The 25,161-nt window shown below is 33.2% G+C and overlaps 1 protein-coding gene across 4 annotated transcripts; it reads left to right on the top strand.

Annotated features, from left to right (window-relative positions):
- The first annotated feature begins 4,819 nt into the window (after positions 1-4,819).
- Positions 4,820-24,086, top strand: LOC129294484 (protein translocase subunit SECA2, chloroplastic). Of its 4 annotated transcripts, XM_054932907.1 has the most exons (36): positions 4,820-6,748; positions 7,367-7,422; positions 7,778-8,050; positions 8,144-8,380; positions 8,500-8,619; positions 8,808-8,936; positions 12,345-12,479; positions 12,556-12,625; positions 12,706-12,770; positions 12,857-12,977; positions 13,106-13,197; positions 13,446-13,511; positions 13,614-13,678; positions 13,761-13,848; positions 13,984-14,049; positions 14,140-14,255; positions 14,952-15,042; positions 15,460-15,543; positions 15,637-15,729; positions 15,841-15,936; positions 16,046-16,131; positions 17,079-17,157; positions 17,291-17,404; positions 17,600-17,695; positions 18,061-18,124; positions 18,237-18,526; positions 18,663-18,718; positions 19,648-19,765; positions 19,939-20,019; positions 20,957-21,036; positions 21,688-21,742; positions 21,823-21,892; positions 21,981-22,170; positions 22,253-22,376; positions 23,114-23,188; positions 23,272-24,086. In XM_054932907.1, the coding sequence occupies exons 1-36, from the start codon at positions 5,047-5,049 to the stop codon at positions 23,434-23,436; spliced, it is 5,508 nt and encodes a 1,835-aa protein (XP_054788882.1). In that variant the 5' UTR covers positions 4,820-5,046; the 3' UTR covers positions 23,437-24,086. The 4 variants fall into 4 exon arrangements, with proteins under 4 accessions (XP_054788882.1, XP_054788881.1, XP_054788879.1 ...); XM_054932906.1 differs by lacking the exons at positions 4,820-6,748; positions 7,367-7,422; positions 7,778-8,050; ... (1 more) ...; positions 8,500-8,619; positions 8,808-8,936 and adding an exon at positions 11,846-12,271 and having other exon boundaries at positions 21,993-22,170; XM_054932904.1 differs by lacking the exons at positions 4,820-6,748; positions 7,367-7,422; positions 7,778-8,050; ... (1 more) ...; positions 8,500-8,619; positions 8,808-8,936 and adding an exon at positions 11,846-12,271.
- The last annotated feature ends 1,075 nt before the right edge of the window (positions 24,087-25,161 follow it).

Below are 25,161 nucleotides of genomic sequence, written 5' to 3'. Positions count from 1 at the left end.
GACAAATTTAATATAAAAAATATTAAATGTCCTAACTTGCTTCAAAATGAGCATTGAAAAGTTCCATCTATAACTTCTACTGAAACAGACATCTCCTCTAATGTTTTCTTTTTTTAATGTTTTTATGCCCAAATAAGACTTTTTATGTTGCAGCGGGCTTTTCCCCTAACCTAAGGTTAAGGGTCACTAAAAGCTAGCTCAAGGGCAATCCAAGCATAGCCAAATCTTTAATGGTTTACAAAGAGTGTTTTTTTTTTTTTTTAACAATCCATAATAAGCTCCACTCCATCATTGTCAATTGAATTAGTCTTACATGGCCATACTTCTTTTTTTTTACTCGGATTAGATATGTATAGAGAGGGATTAGGTAATTTCAATTGAACTGCCAACTACTCTAATGATTTTATTCTTTTTTATTTTTAAAAGAGTAATTAATATTTTTTATTGTTCAATATCTCTTTTTATTTGAGGCAATCTTGTTCAAAGTATGATTGGATACTAAGTGTGGGCACCTTTCTTAATGAGAATTTAAACCTTAATTATTCACATTGCTTAATTAGTGTTTTTGATTTATAATTTGTATACTTTTAACCTAATGAGCAAGAGGAAATAAAGAACAATGGACAAATGAATATTAATATATCTGCACTAAATTTTACTTCTATTTTAAGTTAATAATCATATTATGACTATGAATAATTATTTAATTATTATTTCAAGAACACATATTTAAAACATATTAATTATTCCATGAAAAATTATTAATCATCAATACTCAATCTAACATTTGAGTCATGAAACGATATTTCAATGGGAAAATGAGAGTCAAGTCTTAGAGGAGGTTAAGGGCAGTTAGGTTCCTGACAACTTTTTAAAAAAATTAAATGTAAATATTAATTTAAATAGTTATAAATTTAAAAATTTTAATTACAAATATGATATCTAAATTCTAAATATAACAATTAGTCTATAATTCAAATTCTTATTTATAATCATTTGAATTAATATTTACAGTTTATTTTACAAAAAACCTTGTCAAAAACTTACTTGTAATTAATTCATACTTTTGGGATGTTATTATCATTTTCTTTATTTTTATTGCTTTTAAAAAATGCACATAAAATTATAACTAAGTATAGATTGAGGAACATTTAAAAAATATTATCTTATTAAACTCGATCCTAAATTTTTTTTAAGTTTAGCTCAAATTATTAATTTTATTGCATAGCATGGTAAAGAAGATTGATAAATAAAAGAGAGAGAAAGCAGGGAACATAAAGGAGGGAGAGCAAGAGATTGGGACTTGCTTATAATATTTTATTCTAAAAAATACGATCTAAAATTTTCAAGAATAAAAATGATCCAAAATTAAATTCACAATGCTCATAGATTTCAAAAAAAAAAAAAGGTTGGAGGCAAAAACTTCTCAATCCATATAAAAAGTTTTAAAAAATGCAAACAATGAGACTTACATAATGGTTGTCAAGCACATTAACATGTGGGATTTAAAATGACTTATATAATAGTTATTCAAGACACAAATGATTTAAGGTATGTTTGGTTAAGTTGGGATGGCCAAAACCAATGTTGGAAAGTTAAAAACTTATTTGATCTTGTTTGGATTAAAAAAAGAAAGTGAATAGGTGTTCAGGGATAAACAAGGGCTTTTAACGAAGCCACCGAGCATTTAGATCTAGCTTAAATTTCTCATTGGATTTCTATCTCTTCATTTATCTTTAAGTGCTTGATCCTTCGCCCTGCCTCCAAACATTCACGAGTTTGAGCTCTTCACTTCCTTCTCATCGATGCAAATCTGACAGGAGATTATGCTTACTACCGTTGTCGCCATCTGATCTTTCGTTGGCTGTGCCTCAATGTCTCATCGATGCCTATCCTGTCTCAGTTTGCTCGCCTCGTCCCTTCTTTCTTCTCGTGTCATTGCTGAGCTCAACGCCACCATAAATATTTCCCAAATGTTGGCCTGAATCTGGGCTCTCCTTCGATTACCAGTGGCGACATGGAATGGAGGCAGTGAAATGGCTTCCGATGAATGGCCGAGAAAGAACACAAAAATGAAGTATTGAGAAAGTGAACAATTGGCTGAAGGATTGGGAAGCTCTGTCACTATCACAAGTCCAAGCCAAATCATTCGAGGATAAAATTTTATATTATATTATAATCATAATTAGTCATATATCTTAATTCATTGCTTTCCATGAGATAAATAATTTTGAAAAGCAGAAATCCTGCTTTGATTTTAATAACTTTCTATTTATTTTCTTAAATTTAAAATTTCTAATAGTTTTTTATTCATCAATGTATTTTATATTTGTATTTGACTAACACTACTATTAAATAATATTAAAATTAATAAAAATTAAGTTTTACAGTAAAGCACGAGCTAGATCATTTTTTAAGAGTCATTGAATTAATTACTCAAATTATGATTATAAAAAGAGGTTTTTTCATAACAAAATTAATTTTAAAAAACTAAATTAAAATTAAATAAATAAAGTAAGTTCAATTAATAAAATTATCGAATACAAATAACACAATCCAATCAGCTAAACTTCATATTCCTCATCCACAAAATAAATTAATTTTATTTAACTCTATTACTTTGGTTTTATTATATACTTTTTAAATTATCATTCAAGAATTAAATAATAAATTAATTAATATTTTTTAACCTATAATTTAATAACTGTTCTAAGTTAGTCACATAAAAAATAAAGCATGAGTAATCATTTAAGCAAGCCGAATTACCTTTGCATTATTATATCAATCGATTATAGCAAACAAAATTTCAGATAAAATATATAATTTAAGAATCATGCAACAAAGTTACTCTAATCAGTAATAACAATTAAAACATAAAATTCAGAGATAGATAAAAAAATAAATTAAAATAAAATTATAATAGAATATTTTTTAAATATTAAATATTCTGATTAAAGTTTAGAATTATGATTTGTAATTTTATATCAAAAAAAATTAATTTTTTAAAGAATTAAAAATCAAACATCACTGCATATTAAACGCCTGGCGATCGCTGCTGCAAGAGGAACTCACGCCGTGCCTCTGCTCCTCCTCCTTTTTATTCAGAAGTGGTGCGTCGCTTCCGCCACCTCTTCATGCTTAAAATTTAATAATTTAATAAAATATCAAAATTATTTTAAATAATTCTAATAAAAAACTACACTAAAAAATTCAAAGTAAATATAAATAAAATTGTAAAGATTTAATTATTGACTTAATTTTTAAATGTGTCCATATTTTTTTATTTAAAATAATTTTTATCAATATTTTTTAAATTAGATCCACAAGATCTATACAAACAAAATAAAATAAAATAATAACTATGCAAAAATATCAAAAATATAATTTATATTTTAAAATAAAATATTTAAATAGTTAAAATTTAAAAATAGAATATTAACTAATAAAATTAAATAATATTCAATTAAATTCAACTAAATTCAAATAAATGTTTAAAATTTAAATTAAAAAAGATAAAAATATATAAATTTTTTATTTACTATTGACTGTTTTTAAAAAATCATAATGTTAAGGTAAATATTTTTTCCTAAAAATATTAAATTCTTCACAAAAATATATGCAAAAAAACTCATGTATATTTTTGTCATTATATATCTTAATTGACTTTTGTATGAAATTATCAAAATAAATTTTAATTTATCTAACTGACTTTTAAAAAAATAAGTATTCAATTACAAATTAAGTTATAATTGCAGACTTTTGCCCTAATCTTAATTTGATAACTTCAATTATAATTTTTTTTAATCCAAACATATATTTATCATTAGTCAGGTCAAGGCATTCACAAATTTTAAAGATAAAGTTGAAGGACGCAATCCTAAAAATATATTTAGTTTAAGGGGAGGGGAGGTATTTTAATAAATCTTTGTTTGATTTAGGAAGGAAGGGGAGGAGAATAAAAAATACGTTAACAATTTTATTTTTATTAAATTTAAGTTGATTTTTATTTTTTTCTTTGAAAAAATCTATGATATTAGAATTTATTAAGTTTTTATTTTAAGAATATGAATTTATATTAATAAAAAATTTTAAAAAAATACATTAATATTATATTTTATCTGCGAGTCTATTAAAAATATCAAAATTTTATAAAAAATTATATAATAATTTTTGTAAGGTGATAAAATTTATTTTATTATAAAAAAAGAGAGAGAAAAATAACTCATATTTTCTCTAATTTTATTTATAAGTCACTTTTAATATATTTTATTAAAATTAAAAAAAATTTAAATTTCATTAATTTTATCTTAAAATTTAACAAGTTTTTATCATTATCTCTAATAAATATTTCCTTTATTTTTATTTATAGAAAAAAATATATATTATACAGTTTAAAAAATCAATTAATTATATTAATTATATCTAAAAATAAAAAAATCAAACTATAATACTCTTTATTAACTATGTTAACCAAGCTTTCATTAACTATTTTTTATCAGTATGAATAATAAAATTATGAATGATAATTTAAAAAGCTTGTAATAAATATTTATTAAAAAATATAATTTTGTTTATATAAAATAAGAGTAAAAATATAAAGAAAAATATTAAAAATTAACAAATATTTTATAAATAAAGTCAAATTTTTTTTCTCTTTCTCCTATGAATAAAATTAAAGGAGTAATCTTTCAACATCAAAGATAATTTAAAATTATCATCTTTTTAATTATTATTTTTTTATTTTTTTTTTAAAACCTCAAATTGAACACTAAAGTGACTCAACAAACAAGGGCTCCCCTTCCTCCCCTCTCAAGATTTCCCATCGAAGGCAAAGAAAAGTTGAAGGGCGACGACGTATTTTGCCAAAAAACGTTGTTTAACGTTGGCGCGAACAAACTGTGAAGCCGCCAAGGATAGACCGTCGAGGAAACCAGCGGCCAGTTTTTTTTTTTTTTTGTGGGGGGGGGGGGGACCGCGTGTGTAAAGCGTCGCCGGCGTTAATAGCTTAGAATTGAGTCTCCGCGACGGCGAACAATCTTAGTTCCGATGGAGTTACCGGAGTGCCCCGTTTGCCTTCAAACCTACAACGAATATAATACAATTCCTCGGGTTCTTGCTTGTGGCCACTCGGTTTGTGAAGCCTGCCTTGTTGAACTTCCACAGCGTTATCCCACCACCATCCGCTGCCCTGCGTGCACACAACTCGTCAAGTACTCCGCTCAGCAAGGCCCCTCCGCCCTTCCCAAGAACATCGACCTCCTCAGACTCTGTATTGAACACCCATCTACTTCTTTTGATGTCTCGCAGAATTCGAAGCATCATTCCGCAAAGAACGGTGATGATCACTATGAATTTTGTCCTCGGTTCTGGTCAGACGAGTTTTATGCCGTCTGGAAGGATTGGATTCTCCCCCACGACGTTGTTTCAATTGAGTCCGAAACCCCTGGCCGCGATGGCCCTGCTCTTGGCCGTCTTCTACGAGGGCGATTCATTTCAACTTTTTCTTTGAACGGTAGAGTTTGCATGAAGAAAAACCAGAGCCTGAGCCTTGCCCCGATTGCTTCTTTACGGCCCATCAATCGTTCTAAGTTAAAGCTTAGCTATGAGGCTCGAATTATGATGTGTTTGGAAGGGATGAAAGAGGTTCAGAGGCATGAGTTAGCATTGTTTCTCGAAGCGTCCATGAAACAGAATAGGATATGTGATGCTTATGGCTTGTGGAGCGACTTAGTAGATGGTCATCTATATTTAGTGTGTGAGAGACACAATGGTAGTCTTGCCGAGAAGTTCAGTGAGTTGAAAAGTGGGTTTGTCGGTCTCGCTGGAGATGCTTTGAATAGAGATGGATTTGTTAGTTTTTCAATGAGAGGTTTGAATATTTGTGAAGCTTTGATTGCTCTGCACACTGAAGGTTTGGTTGCTGGATATTTTGGACTTTCTTGCTTCTGTTTTGATGAGCTCGACGGCATTTATTTTAATTTGAATGAGGCATTAGAGAAGGGAAGGAAGGTTCGTTTTGATCTAATGGATGCTATCTCTGGTGGCACAAGTAATACATATAAGCAAGAAGCAATTTTTGAACATGTCTTTAAATATGAGGATGTCATAAGCCCAGAGGGTTTGTTTGAATTATTGCTGAAGGAGACTATTACTCTAGAGAGTGGGCGCACAAGATACCCCGTTGGATATAGCTCTGATGTATGGTCATTGGGCTGTGTGCTGCTGCGCCTCCTTTTTGGAAATGCTCTCCCCCAGTATGCAGTGGAAATGAATGGGGAGAAGGAAGGCCTTGACCTTTTAGCTAGTTATATTTGTTGGGCGGAGAGAATTGATTGCTTGTTGGAAGATAAATTGGGATCAGAGTATTTGTTGTTGAGGCAGACTCTCAGCAAATGTTTGAAAATACATCCAGGAAATCGCCCAGATGTGGCAGATGTGAGAAAATGCATTTGGGATATGCTCATCAAACCTCCATTTGATGTTGTTGGCACCTTGGAGGTTGCAATAGATAGAAACAGCGCAAATTGCTGCTTGATTCTGGGGGAGTTGTGTCAGTTTCCCCGACAATCCTCAACACTGCAGAGAGAGTGTGAGTTGCAGGACAAAGAAGATGGTGGTGTACCAAATTTTGTTCAGGACGGGAAGGAGAAACCTGATGGAGATTTTGTAGGGGGCCACTCGAAGGAAATAACTGAAGTTAAAGATCTAAGAGGCCATCTTGATTGTATCACCGGATTGGTTGTTGGAGGTATGGATCCTAATTTTAGTGTGTTATATATATATATATATATATATAACATTCGTTTTTGAAGAATAGTGATTATTTAAGGATATGGTGTGTCCGTACAAGGGAGTGGAATGTATTCTGTTGTTTCTCACTGGTCCCACCTTCTGGGAATTTCTCTCCTCCCTGGCATTTCTGTTATTGTGCCTTTTTTATTATTGCAGCCATTGTAGTGGGTCTGGTTATCTTACCGCTTATATTAATATTTCCATAGCTATTTCCCTATTTTGCAATCTTCTTCTGAATTTCAGTGTAACCAGGCCTTATCAGTGCTCTTGAATTATCAATGAATATTAATCCTGAATCTCTGTGTTGCTGGGTTTCCTTTTGAGAACGTGGCACCTTCCTTAAATGGTTTCAAAATCTTTGAAAGTGCTTGTTGGCACTTTATGGTACGGTGCAACATTGAAACCTATATTGTAAGCTTAGTTCATCAGTGTCTGCATCATGTCTGCTTTACCTTTGCGAAGGCTAGTGTTTCACTTGAGCGGTGCCTGATCTGTCAGGGTTTGTGGTGATTGTGAGTGGATCATAACCATTACACACATTTGTATTTAAATGGCTTTGTTCTTGGTTTTGCAGGGGGATTTCTGTTTAGCTCCTCGTTTGATAAAACCATCAATGTATGGTCATTGCAGGTAACACTCCAAAAACACAACCGTCTGATAAGTGATAACATTCCGCTGGAGGAATAATCTCATTTATAATATTGTTATGAGGATGCCATTGTTGCTGTTGTCGGTGATGAAGATTCAGTTGTATAAGCAAATTTACAACTCCTTGAGCTGCATTGGGTTATTAAATTTCCTAATCCCCAGGGATAGCTTGCAATAACTGACTTAAATGCTTGCTACGCAACATAGAACGTTAATTGATTTATAAATATGACAAAGTTGTAAGGGCTATGTGGTTGTTGCCATGGAATAAAAAGGCTATTATGATACGAGCTCTTTATCTTTTATTCTACCAATGTGATTTCTCTGTATTATGTAGGACTTTTCTCATTTACATACCTTTAGAGGTCATGAGAATAAAGTCATGGCTCTGGCTTATGTGGATGGAGAAGAGCCCTTGTGCATAAGTGGTGACAGCGGAGGGGGTATATTTATCTGGGAAATAATTTCCCCTTTTGGGCAACACCCATTGAGAAAGTGGTATGAGCAGAAGGATTGGCGTTTTAGTGGGATCCATTCTATGGTTGTTTCAAGAAATCTTTGCCTTTACACTGGTAGTGGTGATAAATCAATAAAAGCTTGGTCATTGAAGGTGAGTTTGAGATTTGCATTGTTATCTCATGTTATAGCTGGAAAGAAAAATTTGTTTGAAATGAATTTTATGGATTTCTGTACATTTTCCCAGGATGGAACTCTAATGTGCGCAATGAATGGTCATACATCTGTAGTCTCCACACTAGCATTATGTGATGATGTTCTTTATAGTGGTAGTTGGGATGGTACCATTAGGTTGTGGAGTCTTATTGATCACAGCCTGTTGTCAGTGCTGGGGGAAGATGTGCCTGGAGAGATGAAAGCTGTCCTGTCTATCACAGTTGACAGACATCTTCTCGTTGCGTCTCATGAAAATGGATGCATAAAGGTATTTACTTCCTGGAATCGATGAATCGTGTACCACTTGAAACTAATACAGGCACTCATTTGGCATAACTCATGGCTTCCATTGCTGGGTAATATTGGTTTTATACTTTGCTAATGTAGGTCTGGAGAAATGACATCTTCATGAACTCCAAAACATTGCATAGTGGTGCCATTTTTGCTATTAGTATTCAGGGGAACTGCCTCTATACAGGGGGTTGGGACAAAAAAGTTAATATACAGGTACAGCCGTGCAGGTGCAAAATCATGTACTATTGCGCTCTGTTATTTGTGTCGAAATATATGTAAAGTCCGTTTGCTCTGTTAATTCTTTTATTGTTTTGAAAATTAATTGTTGGTATTCCATTTTTATATTTATTTCATAAATTTTTTCCAACCAGCATATAAGCTCATTATCGAAGTTGCTGTAGGAATTGTCAGGAGATGAGTTTCAATGGGTTGTCAATTCAGTTGGATATATTCCTTGCAGTTCTGTTGTAACAGCTATGCTATGCTGGCAAGGAGAACTATTTGTTGGGTTTGCTGATAAGTCTGTCAAGGTAAGTCACATCATCTACTAATTATTTGTCACCTGGCCTCAGCTCTTTTTCTTTCTTTCTTTTTTTTAATGAGACAGGAAGCTTCTAGATGATGCGTTATGCATAAATTGAAGATTGGTTATCTTGAAGTTTATATTTTTAGCTATTGTGTTCATTTCTAGTGATGCAGTAAGTCTCACCTCACTAACGGAGATTTACTATTTTTTCAAGCCAAGCAACCTGAAATAATGTCAGTTTGCACTTTTCTGATGCAAACGCTATTATTGGCTGTAAAGTGAGTGCCGTGTGATGTCAGAAATTTGGCTCTATTGATGACAGATGTTTCATGTTGTCATTTTTTCATTTGGTTCTACTTGAATATTTCTGAAAGTTTTCCACTATTTTCTCTTGATAGATGTTACATGAACTTTTCCTCATATATAATTATTACAGATCTTGTCTTCTCTTGTAAGATTACACGTCTATTTTAACTTCCTCATCTCTATCACCCAATATTGTTTTTATTGTCCCTTTAATGGTTAACATTTACTCGCATTTAATATCATTTTGCTTTACATCAGTTTGATAAAACTTCTAAATTTTTTAGGCACTTTGAAATTACAAAGAACTTCTGATGCCTTTCTCCACTTGAGCCAAACTAGTTTGTATCCTATGTGTAGCACCTTCCTCAATTTCACCATCATTTTGTAATATCAATCTTTGATACACTTGTAGATTGTAGATGTAGTGTGGTCTGATCTTCAATATTTACCTTCGAATTATTTTAAACTTGTTAGTAAATCTTTAGTGTAAGCATTGTAAAGATGCCACAAAAATTTTTGCGTCGCACTTTTAGCAATTAAACCAAAACTCTAAAAATGATTTTTGAGTTTATGGTTATTTTACTTGTCATCACTCTTAATTCGTTGTTGTTTATGCATTTGAATTATCAACGCTTGGCTGGCATAATTTGTTGTTTGATTCCTCCAGGTTTATCACTGGAATCGGTAGTGTTTCACGAGGTATGGTTCTATTTCTAACTAATCAGTTTTTCACATTGGCTTCGTTGAGTCGCATTCGAGTCAAATCCATGCTAATTCTCATGTCCCCCTCCCCCTTTAGGTGTTAATAATCTGTTTGAGTGGAGCTAGAATTGACTGGCTTACAAGAAACAAGAATGGTGGGGGGAAGAGATGCCCCATTGTTGTTAAGTTCAAGAACTAGTGCTGTTACTGGCGCTCCCAAGTCCTAACCCTCCTGCTAGGTTGGCTTCCTCTCAATCTCAAAGTATCCCCTCTTTTTTCCATTCAATAAAAGATGGTATTCCAGCTGCAACACTGAAGAAATCAATGACTGGTGAAGCAAACTCCTTGCCTCTTTTACTTGATATCTATCATTCCATGGTTTTTTATCAAGGAGAAAGTTTAGGTAGTTAATCTTATATGCTTAAGGTAATTTTAATCAAATTAGGACAGGTGGTTTTTACACGCATTACTCACCGCTAATTCTTGTTATTAATATTTTTGGCAAAAAGAAAAATAAAATAAAATAAAATGCACTCATTCTAATTTGATTAGGAAAAATTACTTTAAGTACATGAGTGTTTAATTTTTCCCCCAAGGAATGCATAAAAATTACAACAAATATTTGCGCATCTCTTTTTCTCCTTTTTGTATGTAATTTTATGCATTGTAAGCTCCTTTTTGTATATAATTAGAGATAAATGCAATTTCTGAGTTCCATGTTTACTTGCTTTATGTTTCACGATTTATCTATTGGAGATTTTTTTCTGAACTAGTTTTTTTTTAATCTCGCGCTGTGTTTGTTTTCTCTATTCCTCATCTCGCTCGAAATCGCGATCTCTGAATCTCAACCTCTCCGAAGATCGAAACACACTCAAAGTCTCTCAAATCTAATCTCTGGAATCCGTATGGGCTACCAGCTTCCTTTCTATGTGAATGAATGATGGACAGACAGTAGACCGAAAATGGGGGCGTCAGGGCGTGTTTTTTATCTAATTTGGATAATTGATTTTAAATTTTAATAATCAGCGCGTTCCCAAATGGGAGAAGAATGGGCCATAATATGAAATTTGATGTCCATTTGCACAGTTGTCAAAAAATGTATGTAAAAATAATTGCTGGGGCAGCGGCCCATCCTCAGGCCCTTTTTGTTCTTTTTAAGGCTACGGCCCCCATCCTCAATCTAATTAAGTTGCGCGCCTCCGTGGATGCCTGTTCTCCCCTAACGCCTTAATCGAGGGAGAATTTTAAAGAACGAACGTAGTTTTAGCAGGTGTTCGATCTTTTAAACTATTTTATTTTCGGCAAAAAAAAAAACTTTTAAACTATTTTATTAATATATTTTTGGTTACTATTGTATTAATACATTTTAAACATAGCGTGAAGTTTTTAAATTATTAAAATAATTTAATCAAATAATTTTAAAAATTTAAAAATTCTCTAGATGCGTGAAAGTTAACTTAATAATAATAATAATAATAATAATATACAAGCATATCTATGTTTGTGTTTGTATCTTACAACGCTGAAAATATTTTTAAAATATTAATGTAATGATTATTAAGTAGAAAATTATTTTTAAAAAAGAAATGAAAATGTATTTATTTTTTAAATATATTTCTCTTTTGTTGAAAAATAATTTTTTTACTAAATATTGCATAAGTTTTCACCTAAGAAATGGTCATCTATATTTATAATTATAATTTTAATAAATGAAAAAAAATTCAATCAAGTAGCACCATTTATTTCTAGGTTTCATTTAAGACAATTTGAATCTCATTTTCTTTAACATTATTTCATTTTTACCATATTTTTTTGGGGCAAAATTTCATTTGAACCGTCTAATCTTGTATCAATAGGCTAAAAAATATTGTTATTTATAAACTATGAATATGAATATGAAAATGAGCGATGGAATTTGCGTCGTCTAACCTGAAATTGTTGCTTCTTGAGGGTGACCCGATGGCGTCGTCCGGCGTAACATGTCTTGCCCGTCCAGCAAATTGTTCTTTCCTTTCCTTCTTCGGTCTTCGCTCTCCAGGCCCGTTCTGAACCGGTGTCAGACATTTTAGTTATCAACTGGCACATTTAATGATTCAAAGCTCTGTTTAATCTCTTCCCCTTGTTCAAGTTTAGGTCAGGTAAAAGCGGAGCACTGCTATGGCCACTGTGCCTGCGCTCTCAAATTCGTACTTTTTTGCTATAAAACCTCTTCCGAGAGCAACTCTCTTAAATGGCAATGCCACCTTTATTGTACCATCTTCTTCTGTTTACCCCTGGCGTCGGCTGCCTCGACGTTGTGGCAGGTGCACGCCTGTTGTTGCGTCTGTGAAGGTGTAGTCATGTGCTCTATCTGCCCACTACTTGTTTGTTATTGTGCTTAAGTGATGATTGTATATTGTTTCAGGAGAACATTGGCCGCATTAAAAGAACTATCAACGATTACGCGAGCTTGAACTACTGGGTTGTTTGCGACTACTATCGTCTGGTGGACTCGGTCAATGCCTTTGAGCCGCTGATGCAGAGACTCTCTGATGAGCAGGTTGTAAATTTCATCATGAAGATGATCACCTCTGTATACTTAGCCTGGATTTAAAACGAATTATTGTCGCCCGCAGTTGACTGCGAAAACCCAGGAGTTCCGGCTCCGGCTTAAGCAAGGGGATTCGCTTGCTGATATTCAAGCTGGTTCGCGTCTTAACTCAAATGGTTTGGTCGGAGTTCGATGTTTCAATGTCATTTTTTTTTTATTCAATGTAATCTTTCAGAAGCATTTGCCGTTGTTCGTGAAGCTGCAAGAAGAAAACTTGGAATGCGCCATTTTGATGTCCAGGTTTCTGTCTCACTTGGTCGAATGTTTTGCATAGATATGAGCAGTGGTATCTGAGTTGTTTCAGCGGTGCATATTTTTTTCGCTAGATTATTGGTGGAGCGGTGCTTCATGATGGGTCCATTGCCGAAATGAAAACGGGGGAGGGAAAAACATTAGTTTCCACCTTAGCGGCATATCTTAATGCCTTGACTGGCGAGGGTGTCCATGGTATGCATTGTTGGCGTTGAAATTTGACATGTCTAGTATTTTTTTAGGTGCAGCTATTCAATGCTTGACAAGAAAAACTGGACCTGCTTCTTCATTTGCTCTCTCTCTCTCCATCTCTTTCGTTGCAGTGGTAACTGTCAATGATTATTTAGCTCAACGTGATGCTGAATGGATGGGTCGTATTCATCGATTCTTAGGTCTTTCTGTGGGTCTTATTCAGGTAATCAAGACTACCAGGTTAATAAAGTTAGTCTGGTGGCAGGCTGCAATAAAGCTTTTGTTTAAATGATTTAATGTATGGACAAGCCTTCTGGCAAACGCGAAACAGTACAAATTATGGACGAACCTGTTTTGATTTTCAATAATATTTATTATTTCTGTAGCAATGAACGTAAACGAGAATCTTACTAAATGAACAATCGTAGCATGGCTTACTTTTAAATTTCATTATCTGATCTTTTCAAGCAGAGGGGGATGACTGCTGAAGAGCGGAGATCTTATTATAGATGTGATATAACATACACCAACAATTCGGTAATTACATTATTCATTTGTTTCTTATGTTGTCATTTTACTTGTTATTTATTTTTCCACTTGATTTATTTACTTTTTTATTTTTCCTGCTTCTTCCCCCAGGAACTTGGCTTTGACTACCTACGAGATAATCTTGCTGGAAGTAGCGGACAACTTGTGATGAGATGGTAGTGTATATTACTTGGGCAGTCAGTTAATATATATTTTGAATGCTAAAGGAATAATTGTGAGTATTCTGTCTGAAAACAGGCCAAAGCCATTTCATTTTGCAATTGTTGATGAAGTAGACTCTGTCCTGATAGATGAAGGAAGAAATCCTTTGTTAATTAGTGGTGAGGTAATTAACTTTATATTTAGCGTTGTTGCCCATCAATTTCTTTAACATCTATCAAGGTTGGTGTTGTTTAAATGATCATTTTGATGGAGGGAGCTCAATGATAGGTTGATTCTAGCTGCCATATCTGTATCACAGGCTAGTAAAGATGCTGCACGATACCCTGTTGCTGCAAAAGTGGCCGAACTGCTTTTACGGGGAATTGTGAGTACGATTTCTTGCAATATTTTTCATATGTGGTTTTAAGGACTGTAAAACTGAGAAAATAGTTATCTGCACTGATTTTGATGACAGCATTATAATGTGGAGCTTAAAGATAATTCTGTCGAGTTGACTGAGGAAGGAATTGCTCTTGCTGAAATGGCTCTTGAAACAAATGACCTTTGGGATGAAAATGACCCCTGGGCTAGGTAAATATACATATAAGCTGGATGTCTTTAGTTATTAGGTAAATACTGTTCATAGCACTTGTTTGCCTGTTTTGCAATTTGGTAGAATCTTGAAAAAGAATGAGTAGAAATTGGTAAGGGGAAGAAGAAAAGGTTGAGAAGAGTAAGGGTGTTCTTCTAGAATCAGAATCTAAACATAACAAGTTAGGAGTATTTCCAAATATGTCTGAATAATACTTCATTTCATATCCCAAGAGTTACATGAGAGAATATTTAGAACAAGACACAATAACTAACTATAACCACCTTGGCTTATCCTTAAGAAACCAAAAATAACAGCAAATAACTGAAAACTAAAATAAAAGCCATAAAACATAAACAACATCACATAGGACTGCCACGTCTCTTCCTAGAATAAACCAACAAGGGACGTTGGTTCCTATCACAATTCTATTGCTTTCTCTGGGAACATAGGTAATCCTCTCTTAATTGATTGTTTTTCTATTTCTCTCTAAACTTTTTTATTTTCTTGGATGAAGTGGTATAATACTAAATCTAGAATAAGTAGAATTTGCTCGTTCCTTTTTGCTTCATTTGATTTTGAGTGATCACAGAAAATTTTTGGGCCAAAAGTACTGGATCTGTTCTGGTTTAATTAGTGGCACATTTATTTTATGTTTTCATGTATGCATGGTAGTAAGCGGTGAGTTACTGCAGATTTGTGATGAATGCTTTGAAAGCTAAAGAATTCTATCGCCGAGATGTGCAATACATAGTCAGAGATGGGAAGGCCTTAATTATCAATGAGGTATTTTTCTAAAGGTTTCTTCATGTTTTCGAAGTAAGGCATTTTTATGCATACATCGTGCATTGTGGCTTATCATGTTCTCCCCCCCTCCTCTTTTGTAATAATGATGTTCTCCTTTTCTTAACTTTCTATTGATGTTGTATTTTTATGTACTGTTAGTGCCATTTAGAAGTGAAATAAACTAGTGTTCTGCACCAATTATAATGTGGGTTTTCCAAAATTTTGTTAAGATCTAAACACTGAACTCTCGTGCAGAGTGTTCTTGTTGGCAAAAAGTTTAATCTATGACGTTTGATTTCTTGTGTATCCACTAGCAGTGTACGACCCTAATTTTAGTAGTTAATGACTACCATTCTATTGCTGATGCTTCTATATGAATCTGGTCACATGATGAACATAATTGATGCAAATTTTCAGCTGACAGGAAGAGTTGAAGAGAAAAGGAGATGGTCTGAGGGGATTCACCAGGCTGTAGAGGCAAAGGAAGGTCTAAAGATTCAGGTATACACTGTTCTTGTCTCTTCTCATTTGTTCTATGACGCCTGTGATCAATATTTGTCTGATTCTGAGTTTCACTATTATCTCCCTGTACAGGCAGATTCAGTTGTTGTCGCACAGATCACATACCAATCATTATTTAAACTCTATCCAAAGTTGTCAGGAATGACCGGAACTGCAAAAACAGAAGTAAAGATACTATATTGTTCTGTTGTTAAATTTGAATGGTTAATTTGCAATTTCCATTCTAAATGTGAAATGATGTATTCTTGAAAAGAATAATTTTATATATCATTGCAGGAGAAAGAGTTTTTAAAAATGTTTCAAATGCCAGTCATCGAAGTGCCCACTAATCTCCCTAACATGCGAAAGGATTTACCTATCCAAGCTTTTGCTGTAGGTCATTGTTTATTTGTAATTGCTACTTTTTTATATAATTTAATTTTCCCTTAATATACTATACTTTTTTCTAAGTATTTAATGCTTCTCTTATTTATCATTTAAGACTGCTCGGGGGAAATGGGAGCAGGTTCGCCGTGAAGTTGATTATATGTTCAGACAAGGTCGTCCAGTCTTAGTTGGGACAACTAGGTAAATTTTGTTAGTTGCCTGTTGATTTATTTTATCATATAAATGGCATTTTCTTTCTTCTTTTTCATAATAATAAATGGCATTTTCTCATCTAAGCAATGCATTGTTTCTGGGGGAAGTCAGAACGGAAACGAGGAGATTAAACAACAGCTCCTAATATTGATAGGATTTATTCATTCATTGTGAGCAAAATATGCTCCTTTTTTTGGGTGTTTGAAAATCATGATAGATATGTATTGGGATTGAGGTGTTTTGTTTTGATAAAATTACATGAGGATACCTTATCTTGATACCTTATACCTTTAGATTTATCCTCTTTCTTTCTTCTCTCTGATAATATTTCTTTTTTATAAAAAAATTATTTGAAGCTGGCTCTTATAATGTATTATATATTTAATTTGAGCTATCAACATACATGTTTCATTATATACATACATCAGTATTAAGCAGGCCAGAATTTGTAATTCTATTTTTTTTGAAGTTGCCATATTCTCATTGGGTGGAAATTGAATCAATTGAAGGGAAGTTAAATTTTAAAATGATTAATGGTGGTATAATTTGCGATAGTTTTAAATATTGCTGTCTATTTGATGTTACATTGTGGAAGAAAGTGGCCTTTGTGGCTTTGCATCCCTTAGGTTTTAATGATTATGTCCTGACATTATGGCATTTCTGCTGGGTATGAATTGCAAAATCTGATTTATATCATATTTTTATTTATTTTTTTGCTAGTTAAAAGCCTTTTTTTTTTGGCACATCATATCTTCTGGTCCCACACCCTCATCTCTAGTTATTTATTTATTATTTTGATCATATGATGAAATCTTGACTTCTGATGTTTTACTTGACCATATGGGATCTTTGGATATTTATTGTATTTACACCTCAACTTTGTACTGAGCTTTTGTTGAGAGGATAATTGCATACAAGCTTCTTTCTTAATGCAGTGTAGAAAATTCTGAACTATTGTCTGGTTTGCTTAAGGAATGGAATATTCCCCATAATGTCCTGAATGCTCGACCTAAGGTATGTGGGGTACAATTATCTGGTATCCTTGAATTCAAATGCTCTCTGTCATTGTCATTTGACTTACCAGATAATTTTTTATTATTCCTCTCTCATCATTTTGGTTCCCTTTTTTGCCTCTTAAAAAAATCAGTATGCTGCAAGAGAAGCTGAGATTGTTGCACAGGCAGGACGTAAAAATGCCATTACAATCTCTACAAATATGGCAGGCAGGGGCACCGATATAATCCTTGGTGGAAATCCAAAAGTAGGTGTCCCAGTGAGATGAGTTATTTGTGGCTAGTGTTCTTTGTGAACTATATATACTAGCATATTTTTTCAGACATCTTAAATCATAAAAGCATTTGCATATCTTCTACGATATGATATATCTGGTTTGAAGTGTCACTTTGGCATGAGTTTTGTCTTGGATGTGACTGCCTACTCTTTCCCCCTTGCATAGATGCTCGCCAGAGAAATTATAGAGGACAGCTTACTTTCATTTTTGACACCAGAAGCTTCTAATGTTGAACTTGTTGGGGAGGCAATTTCACAAAAGGTAATCCCTTTGGTTACTTGTTGGAAAATACGTTTATTTCAATCAAGTTGTTTTCGCATATTTTATTTGTTCTGTTTTGATTGAGGTTTATTTTTTGTTATGTTTGAAGAACACTTCTTCACTTTTAGAACTAATTTAGATGTTTTGTTGTGGTTAAAATTAAGATTAGTTTGTGTTCTGTTATGATTAGGTTAGGATTAACATTGTCTTTTAGTTTTGAGTATGTGCCAACTTCTACATTTGCACATGATTGTTGTTCAATATAATAAGTGCAGAGAATTAGTAAACCCTGAATTTCAATACTTCTATATTAATTAGTATTTTTCTGGAGTTTATGTCTTAATTAATGAAACTTTTTTGTACAGGTGCTTCCAAATATAAAGGTTGGATCATCATCACTGGCTTTATTGGCCAAGACAGCCTTAATGGGTCTGGGATTCTATTCGTTTATTTTTTTCGATTTTGAAGTTTGGTTCCTTTTAGTCGTCATTATTATATAAATGAACTCAAATGTAATATTCTTTGCAACATGATTATTCAGCTAAATATGCATCCAAAAGCGAAGTCAAAAGCTGGACATATCAGAAGGCAAAATCTTTCATCTCTGAGGCTATTGAAATGAGTCAGTCATATAATTTGGATGAGTTGGAAAAGCTTGCAAATGAAGAGTTTGAGATCTATCCTCTTGGTCCAGCGGTAGCACTTGCTTATTTGTCAGTTTTGGAGGATTGTGAAAAGCACTGTTTGAATGAAGGATCTGAGGTGAAAAGACTTGGGGGCCTTCATGTAATTGGTACATCTTTGCACGAGTCCCGAAGAATTGACAACCAGGTGGGTATTTAAACATAGTGATAATCTAAGTGGTTGCAATGATTCTTTTGAGCTTTCAGTGTGTGCCATGGACTCGTGGCTTCATGAATTTTAGTTACATATGGTTTTAATTCATTTATGATAATCTTTTCTCCAGCTCCGTGGCAGAGCTGGAAGGCAGGGGGATCCTGGATCAACACGATTTATGGTCAGGTAGTATATTACTACTACTACGTGATTTTGATATATCTTCTTGGTAGTTGTCACAACTCTAGACCAAGCTAGGACTTTGAAGCTTTTTACTGGCATGCCGTATAAGAATTTTTGTTCCTCAGAACCTTGTCTAAATGTTTCAACCTGTCATGTCCTCTCATTCACATTGATTATCTTGTTTAGGCCCTTTTTTTTCACAAAATATTATTGTAATCTCAGTAAAAAGGGATAGTTTGCTCTTTATCTTTACTGTAATTCTCCCTCTTCTTATTTACTGAAATAAATGATCAAAAACAAATTTGTGTTAATACAAAAACTGGATTTTTTGGTCCATTTAAGTGGCTATACTGCTATTGGATATTTTTTCGAGCCTAGCTGTTCAGTACTTTGTCATCTTACCCACTTCTGATAGGATGACATAATACAATTTGTGGTCGATCAAATTATTCCTTTACACTGGGGTACTTTTGGCAGTACAAGTATTGGAATAAAGGGAAGCAGTTTGGTTACGATACAATGTTGTATATTAGCATTGAGTAGTTAATATGGATAAGTCTACTTGTAGCTATCAAGAAACATCATCCCTATAGTGTGAATATCGATTTTATGGAACTGCAAGGTCAATGTAGAATTTAGAGTTGTTTATGCGCATTTAAAGTTTCTTCTCAAATACAAACAGAATTGCAGCAAGCTAGAAACTATTTATTGCCTTGAGTATAATTTGTCGTTGAGGTAAATCTTTGAATTGGGGTTCTACCTCGTTCTCTGCTATTGTTTTAGTTTAAGATATGACTGTAATTGTATCTTTTTTTATTTCCTCAATTATTGTTTACTCCCATCAATTCAATGGTGGGAGGGACTGAGAGTAAGGTGTGGTTTGCAAAACAAGGATAGCCAGCCAACTCTCACACTATATCATCACAAAATAGCTTGCAGGATGAAATGTTTCAGAAGTTCAATTTTGATACTGAATGGGCAGTGAGACTTATATCAAAGATTACAAATGATGAAGATATGCCAATTGAGGGTGATGCCATTGTCAAGCAGGTCACGATTTATATATTTTGCCTTTTGATTGATTTGGACGTTGTTTTTTTCCCATCTATTGTTATGTTTTCTTTTCCCAGACCTCTTTTCCTAAAAATATTTATTCGTTTATTGTATGTTGCACTTGTTGAATATAATCTTCCAACAACTAACTGGAGTTATCATTTCTTTAGCTCTTGGCACTGCAAATTAATGCAGAGAAGTACTTCTTTGGTGTGAGAAAGAGCCTAGTTGAGTTTGATGAAGTATTAGAGGTGTGTTTCCATCAAGTAGATATTTCAAAACATACTCTAGTTGAAATAGTTATTTACCGTCTAGAAACAATTTTCAGCTATTGAAATTTAGATTTCTGTGACGCAGTAAAGTGAAATTATGAGTATTTTCCATAAGAGAAGATTTTAACCTTATTCCTATGCAAACTTTGGTTAATTATAGCAACAGTTTTTTTGGGGTCAAGAAACTCCCAATTCTGTAGGGGAAACAAGAAAGATGCAAAGTTTAGCCTTGCTTTTAATTTATGACTATTGAACTCAAATCTTCTCTACTTTTGTCGTTTTTTACCATTAGACTGTATTTGCTGATGTTTTGATCCTTCATAGATCAGACTAAAGGGCTTACATCATATTCATGATTTGTGGAAACTCGGGGAGGATCTTGTATAATTTGGATAAATATCCTTCCCTGGCTTCTTTTTGAATGGAAGACTAGATGTTGGGGATTATCTTCACTGTTAAGTGAAATCTACCTTTTTCTTCATGTGAAAGTACAAAATTAGTGGCAATGGCACCTGCTCTTTTGTGGGATTTTGCTATTTATCTGGATGGTAAAGAAGAATGCCCGCACATAAATAAGAATAGGTAAGAAAGGGGAAAAAAGAGAGAGGAAGCTAGAGAAACAGAGAGGGAAAGAATGAGAGAAGAGAAACAGAGACCAAGAGAGAATTCTGAAATTCACTAACATTTAAAGTCAGCTAGTTACACATGACCTCCTTTCTTTTAATAGGATAAACCAATGCCCCTAACCTCTGTAACTACCCAAGCTAACCCTCTTCTTTGTTTTACAAATTACATATTTCATGCATTATTCATTAATCCATCTGAAGTTGAATTTATGGAATGCATTCTAGTCTTTCAGAAGTCTTAAAATGATCGTTTAGAAACTAATTTGTTTTACTAATTGTTCTACTGTCAGGTCCAACGAAAGCATGTTTATGACCTTAGGCAGTTAATTCTAACAGGGGATGCTGAAAGTTGTTCCCAACAAATATACCAGTGAGTCCCTTTTAATTCTCATTCATGATGACTAATTTGATGCCTATCTTACTTGATAACTTGCTTTCAGGGGCTCCAGCATACTGACAATTGTAACCTTTTTTATAGTTTTGACATATGGGGCATGAAACTTTAGTCGCATAAAGCAACAAGTGTGATTCAGGAAAATGACGGTAGAATTATTAGCATTTATTTGGTGGGATGAGGATGTATCATGTTTCGTTTTGGAGTTAAACGAGTTCCTTGGCATTCAACTCTGCTCAAGTTAGAATTGTGTATCTTCTATTTTCCGTTCTTCCCCTTTTCATGCTCATTCAATTTTGCTTAATGTGCAACATTGATGTTGATTGATATATCGCACAAACCACAAACAAAATGTGTGGCAAGCATTTTTAGCTGAATGTCACTGGATATCGCCAGATCCATTTGAATAATCTTTGTTGTCCAGTTTTGTTGGTTGTCAGGGCATATTGTTGTATTTATTTTCCTTCCACTGTTTCTTCTTTTCTCACCCACTTCCCTCCTTATTAAATGATACACAACGGCATGGGTTTGAGCCTAAAATTTTTTGCAGTTTACCCAAACCTCTTACTAGTTACTGCCATCCCACACTTAGTGGCTCCCTTATAATTTAAAGAGAATTTCTTGTAGGTACATGCAAGCTGTGGTGGATGAGATTGTCTTCAGTAACGTTGATCTACAAAAGGTGGCTAAGATTTCCTCTAGCATGACATGTTTTGCAATCCACCAGTTCCTTTAATTTATTGTTTTGTGTGGGTGTTGTAGCATCCAGGTAGTTGGAATTTGAGTAAGCTTATTAAGGAGTTTATGACAATTGGTGGAAAGGTGTTACATGGTAAGCTTATTATTCTTCCTTTTATCTGATTTTGGCGCGAAGTGATATGTACTGTTATAGTATAATAAGCTCAAATAGAATATAGCAGAATCTTTTGCAGGGATTTCTGGAGACACTTTGCTGAAATCACTTGAACGATTGCATGATGTGGGTTCCGTTGATATTGTCAACTTTTCTCTTCCAAATTTGCCAGCACCTCCAAATGCTTTCCGTGGAATTCGCCGGAAGGGATCTTCATTGAGACGTTGGCTTACTATATGCTCTGATGATTTAATTGAGTGAGTTAATTGCTCCACAGTAGATACAGGAAGTTTACATATATTCACAAGTTACCCACCACCTCTGTTGTGTCTAATGTAGGGAGGGAAATTTTCGGACAGTCAGTAATCTTCTTCGCAAGTACCTTGGAGATTTTTTAATTGCTTCATATTTAAATGTTGTTGAAGAGTCTGGTTATGGCGAGAGACATGTACAGGAAATTGAGGTCAGCTATTTTTGTTGGGCTAAATTGTATTTTTAGTCTTCTAATTTTATACAAAGTTCCAGTTTGTTTCCTTAATTTTATAAAGCATTTTTAAAATCCTCTAACTTTAACACGGTTTATTTTAAATGATTATTTTTTGTGACAATCATTGTTATTTTAAAAAAATTAAACTTAATATGTCAACATTTAAAAATGTTTTGTTAATATTTAAAAGTTAAATGTAGGAATTTTTTGTGGATGAAATTAACAGTATTCAAATTAAAAAACTAAAAAAATATTTTATAAAACTAAGAGATTGAAATAAAATTTTGTATAAAGTTAAAGAATTAAAGGTGCACTTTAGCCTATTATTTTGTCCGGGTGATGTTTGGTTATCATTTATTAATTAATGAACACAGACTAAAATTGCCAACTTGCTGCAGTAGTGCCAGTATTGTGTTTTAACCAATTAATATATCAGCAGAATTGCAGCCAAAGTTTTTTTTTTTTTTTTTTTGGTTGGAAACTGCAGCAAAGGATTGTAAGTGCATAAGGCCTTTGTATTAGACACAAGACACTAAGCGGCGCTTCAGATTTTGTCATGTCGCCATGTCATTTCAATATCATGTCTATGTCATCACTTCCTAGGTTAGGAACACTAGTCCTACAACGTCTTGTATGTTTGCCTTTACAACTTCTATTTCCTTCTTTGAAAAAAAAATATTATTTGTTTAATTTATATTTTTTGTGATATGCAGAGAGCAGCTCTTGTGAAAACGCTGGACTGTTTCTGGAGAGATCATCTTGTAAACATGAATAGGCTCAGTTCAGCGGTAAATTTTCCTTTTGCCCTGTCCGACCCTTTTGAGTTTTCTAATCTCTTATTAGCAAAGGGCTTATCTCAGAGTTCTGACAGGTAAATGTAAGGAGTTTTGGACATAGAAATCCTCTTGAAGAGTACAAAATTGATGGTTGTCGGTTTTTCATCTCAATGCTTAGCGCAACCCGAAGGTTAACTGTGGAGTCACTGCTGCAATATTGGGCATCTCCAATGGAATCCCAAGAACTATTTGATTTCTAACTGTTCAATGCTTTGAAATGAAGGTAGATTATTTAAGGGCAAAAGCAACTTTGCGAATCAAACTTGTGCTTGTTATTCTCTATCAGTATGCCTGCAACAGTTTTTTTCCGCTAGTCGTGTTACATTTCACCTACAGCATGAGCGAGTTTCATAATATGGGGGCAGCGCCTGGCAGGTTTTCTCTTTCATCTTCCTGGATGCACTGACAAAGTCTAGAGGATGGTTTTTCACATGGTTCCTTTTTAACAGCAACGTTAATATGAGGGATAGTTCTTTACCTATTTGGTGCCTTTGCCTGGATGTAATAATTTTCTGTTGCTTCCCAGAAGTGAAGTTTGGTCATTCCTAAAGGAGGCTTAGCATTTTGCTGCGCCGCAATCTTCTGTTTTACAAGGAGACTTTCTCATCTTGCCCTCCGCTTTTTACCTATCTCACGTCCAGCGTGTACCATTACTATAGCTGATATGTGTACATAACGTATCATGAATGCTTGACAAAGCCCGTCTGTGCCCATGAGGGCCAAAAGTGAAAGTCGTGATCCGGCATCTTCATAATTTAGGATTTTATTCTTGTCATTTATTTCTGCATACACAGGTGGCATGCAAGATATACGAAGCTTATTTTTATATAAAATTTAATCACTTATACAATTTACAGTGTTTTATTTTATATTTTTGTTGTTCTTCCTCATCTCCATTATTTGAATGGCAATATCATAGACGAACAGATTCAGCGGTAATCATGTTTAACCGGCTGACTGAGATGTGAATGAGCACTGCATGCAAAATACGAGTATACTACTTTAGTTCCTATTATATTGTAAAGTATCTTTAATCATCTAGTTGGAATTAAGAAAATATGGTTATATCATTAGTTTTGTTTGTAAATTAAATAAATTTATGATTTTATCGTATTTAAATGAACTTTTTCATAGCTGATCACTTTAAATAGGATAATGTTAAAAAAATTAATTAATATTTTGAGTTAATATGCAATTTGAATTCTGAGATATAGCTTTAAGAGCAATTTGAACTTTAGTCTTTAAAAAAAGTGTATTTTAAAATTTAAACAATTAAAATTGTGATAATTTTGCCTCTATCGTTAGCTTTCAACAAATATTTGTTAAATTTATTTGAAGAAAATTATACTTTAAACTTCATTTGACATAAGTTTGTTGAAAGTTAATAGCAATAATAAAATTGCCCCTAACTTTAATTGTTTAGAATTTATAATGCACTTATTTAAAAGTTTAAGGTTCAAATCATCCCTAAATTATAATTCAGGGTTCAAATTATATATTAATTCTTTTTTAATTTAAAAAAACATGTTCTAATCAATAATAATTTAATAGTGACAGAAAAAAATTTATTTTGCATATTATATCAATTTTTAAAAAGGTTTTGTAGGAGTGTGTTAAGTTTTTTTGTTTGAATTGATTGATAAAAGTGAAAATTCATAAAACAGAATCTAATGCTTTATGATAAATAAAGAGAAAAAGAAAAAAATATATGAAGAGAAATCTATTTTAGATTTTTTTTAGGAAATAATAATATTTTTTCACTGATATTATTATGAGAGTCCGTTGTGCCAAAGAAAACCAAGAAAAAAAATATAAAAATGCGCTTATAGTAAAATATATGTTACGCTCTCATTGTTACCATTAAATCACTAATAGCCTATCAAAACTCCACCCAGTAGATAAAAATAATCAACTTTAACATTGTC

Source organism: Prosopis cineraria, unplaced genomic scaffold, assembly GCF_029017545.1.
Source record: "Prosopis cineraria cultivar Desert tree isolate PC_DT_omini unplaced genomic scaffold, ASM2901754v1 PC15, whole genome shotgun sequence".
NCBI classification, from domain to species: domain Eukaryota; kingdom Viridiplantae; phylum Streptophyta; class Magnoliopsida; order Fabales; family Fabaceae; genus Prosopis; species Prosopis cineraria.
Note: the sequence above shows the minus strand (reverse complement) of the source record. Positions and strands in the feature narration are given on the sequence as shown.

Excerpts from the sequence above, each read along its gene's own strand:
- LOC129294484 (XM_054932907.1), top strand. The coding sequence starts at position 5,047 with ATGGAGTTACCGGAGTGCCCCGTTTGCCTTCAAACCTACAACGAATAT. Across the intron at positions 7,423-7,777 it reads TCAATGTATGGTCATTGCAG|GACTTTTCTCATTTACATAC; the intron begins GTAACACTCCAA and ends TGTATTATGTAG. Across the intron at positions 18,125-18,236 it reads GGCCAAGACAGCCTTAATGG|CTAAATATGCATCCAAAAGC; the intron begins GTCTGGGATTCT and ends ATGATTATTCAG.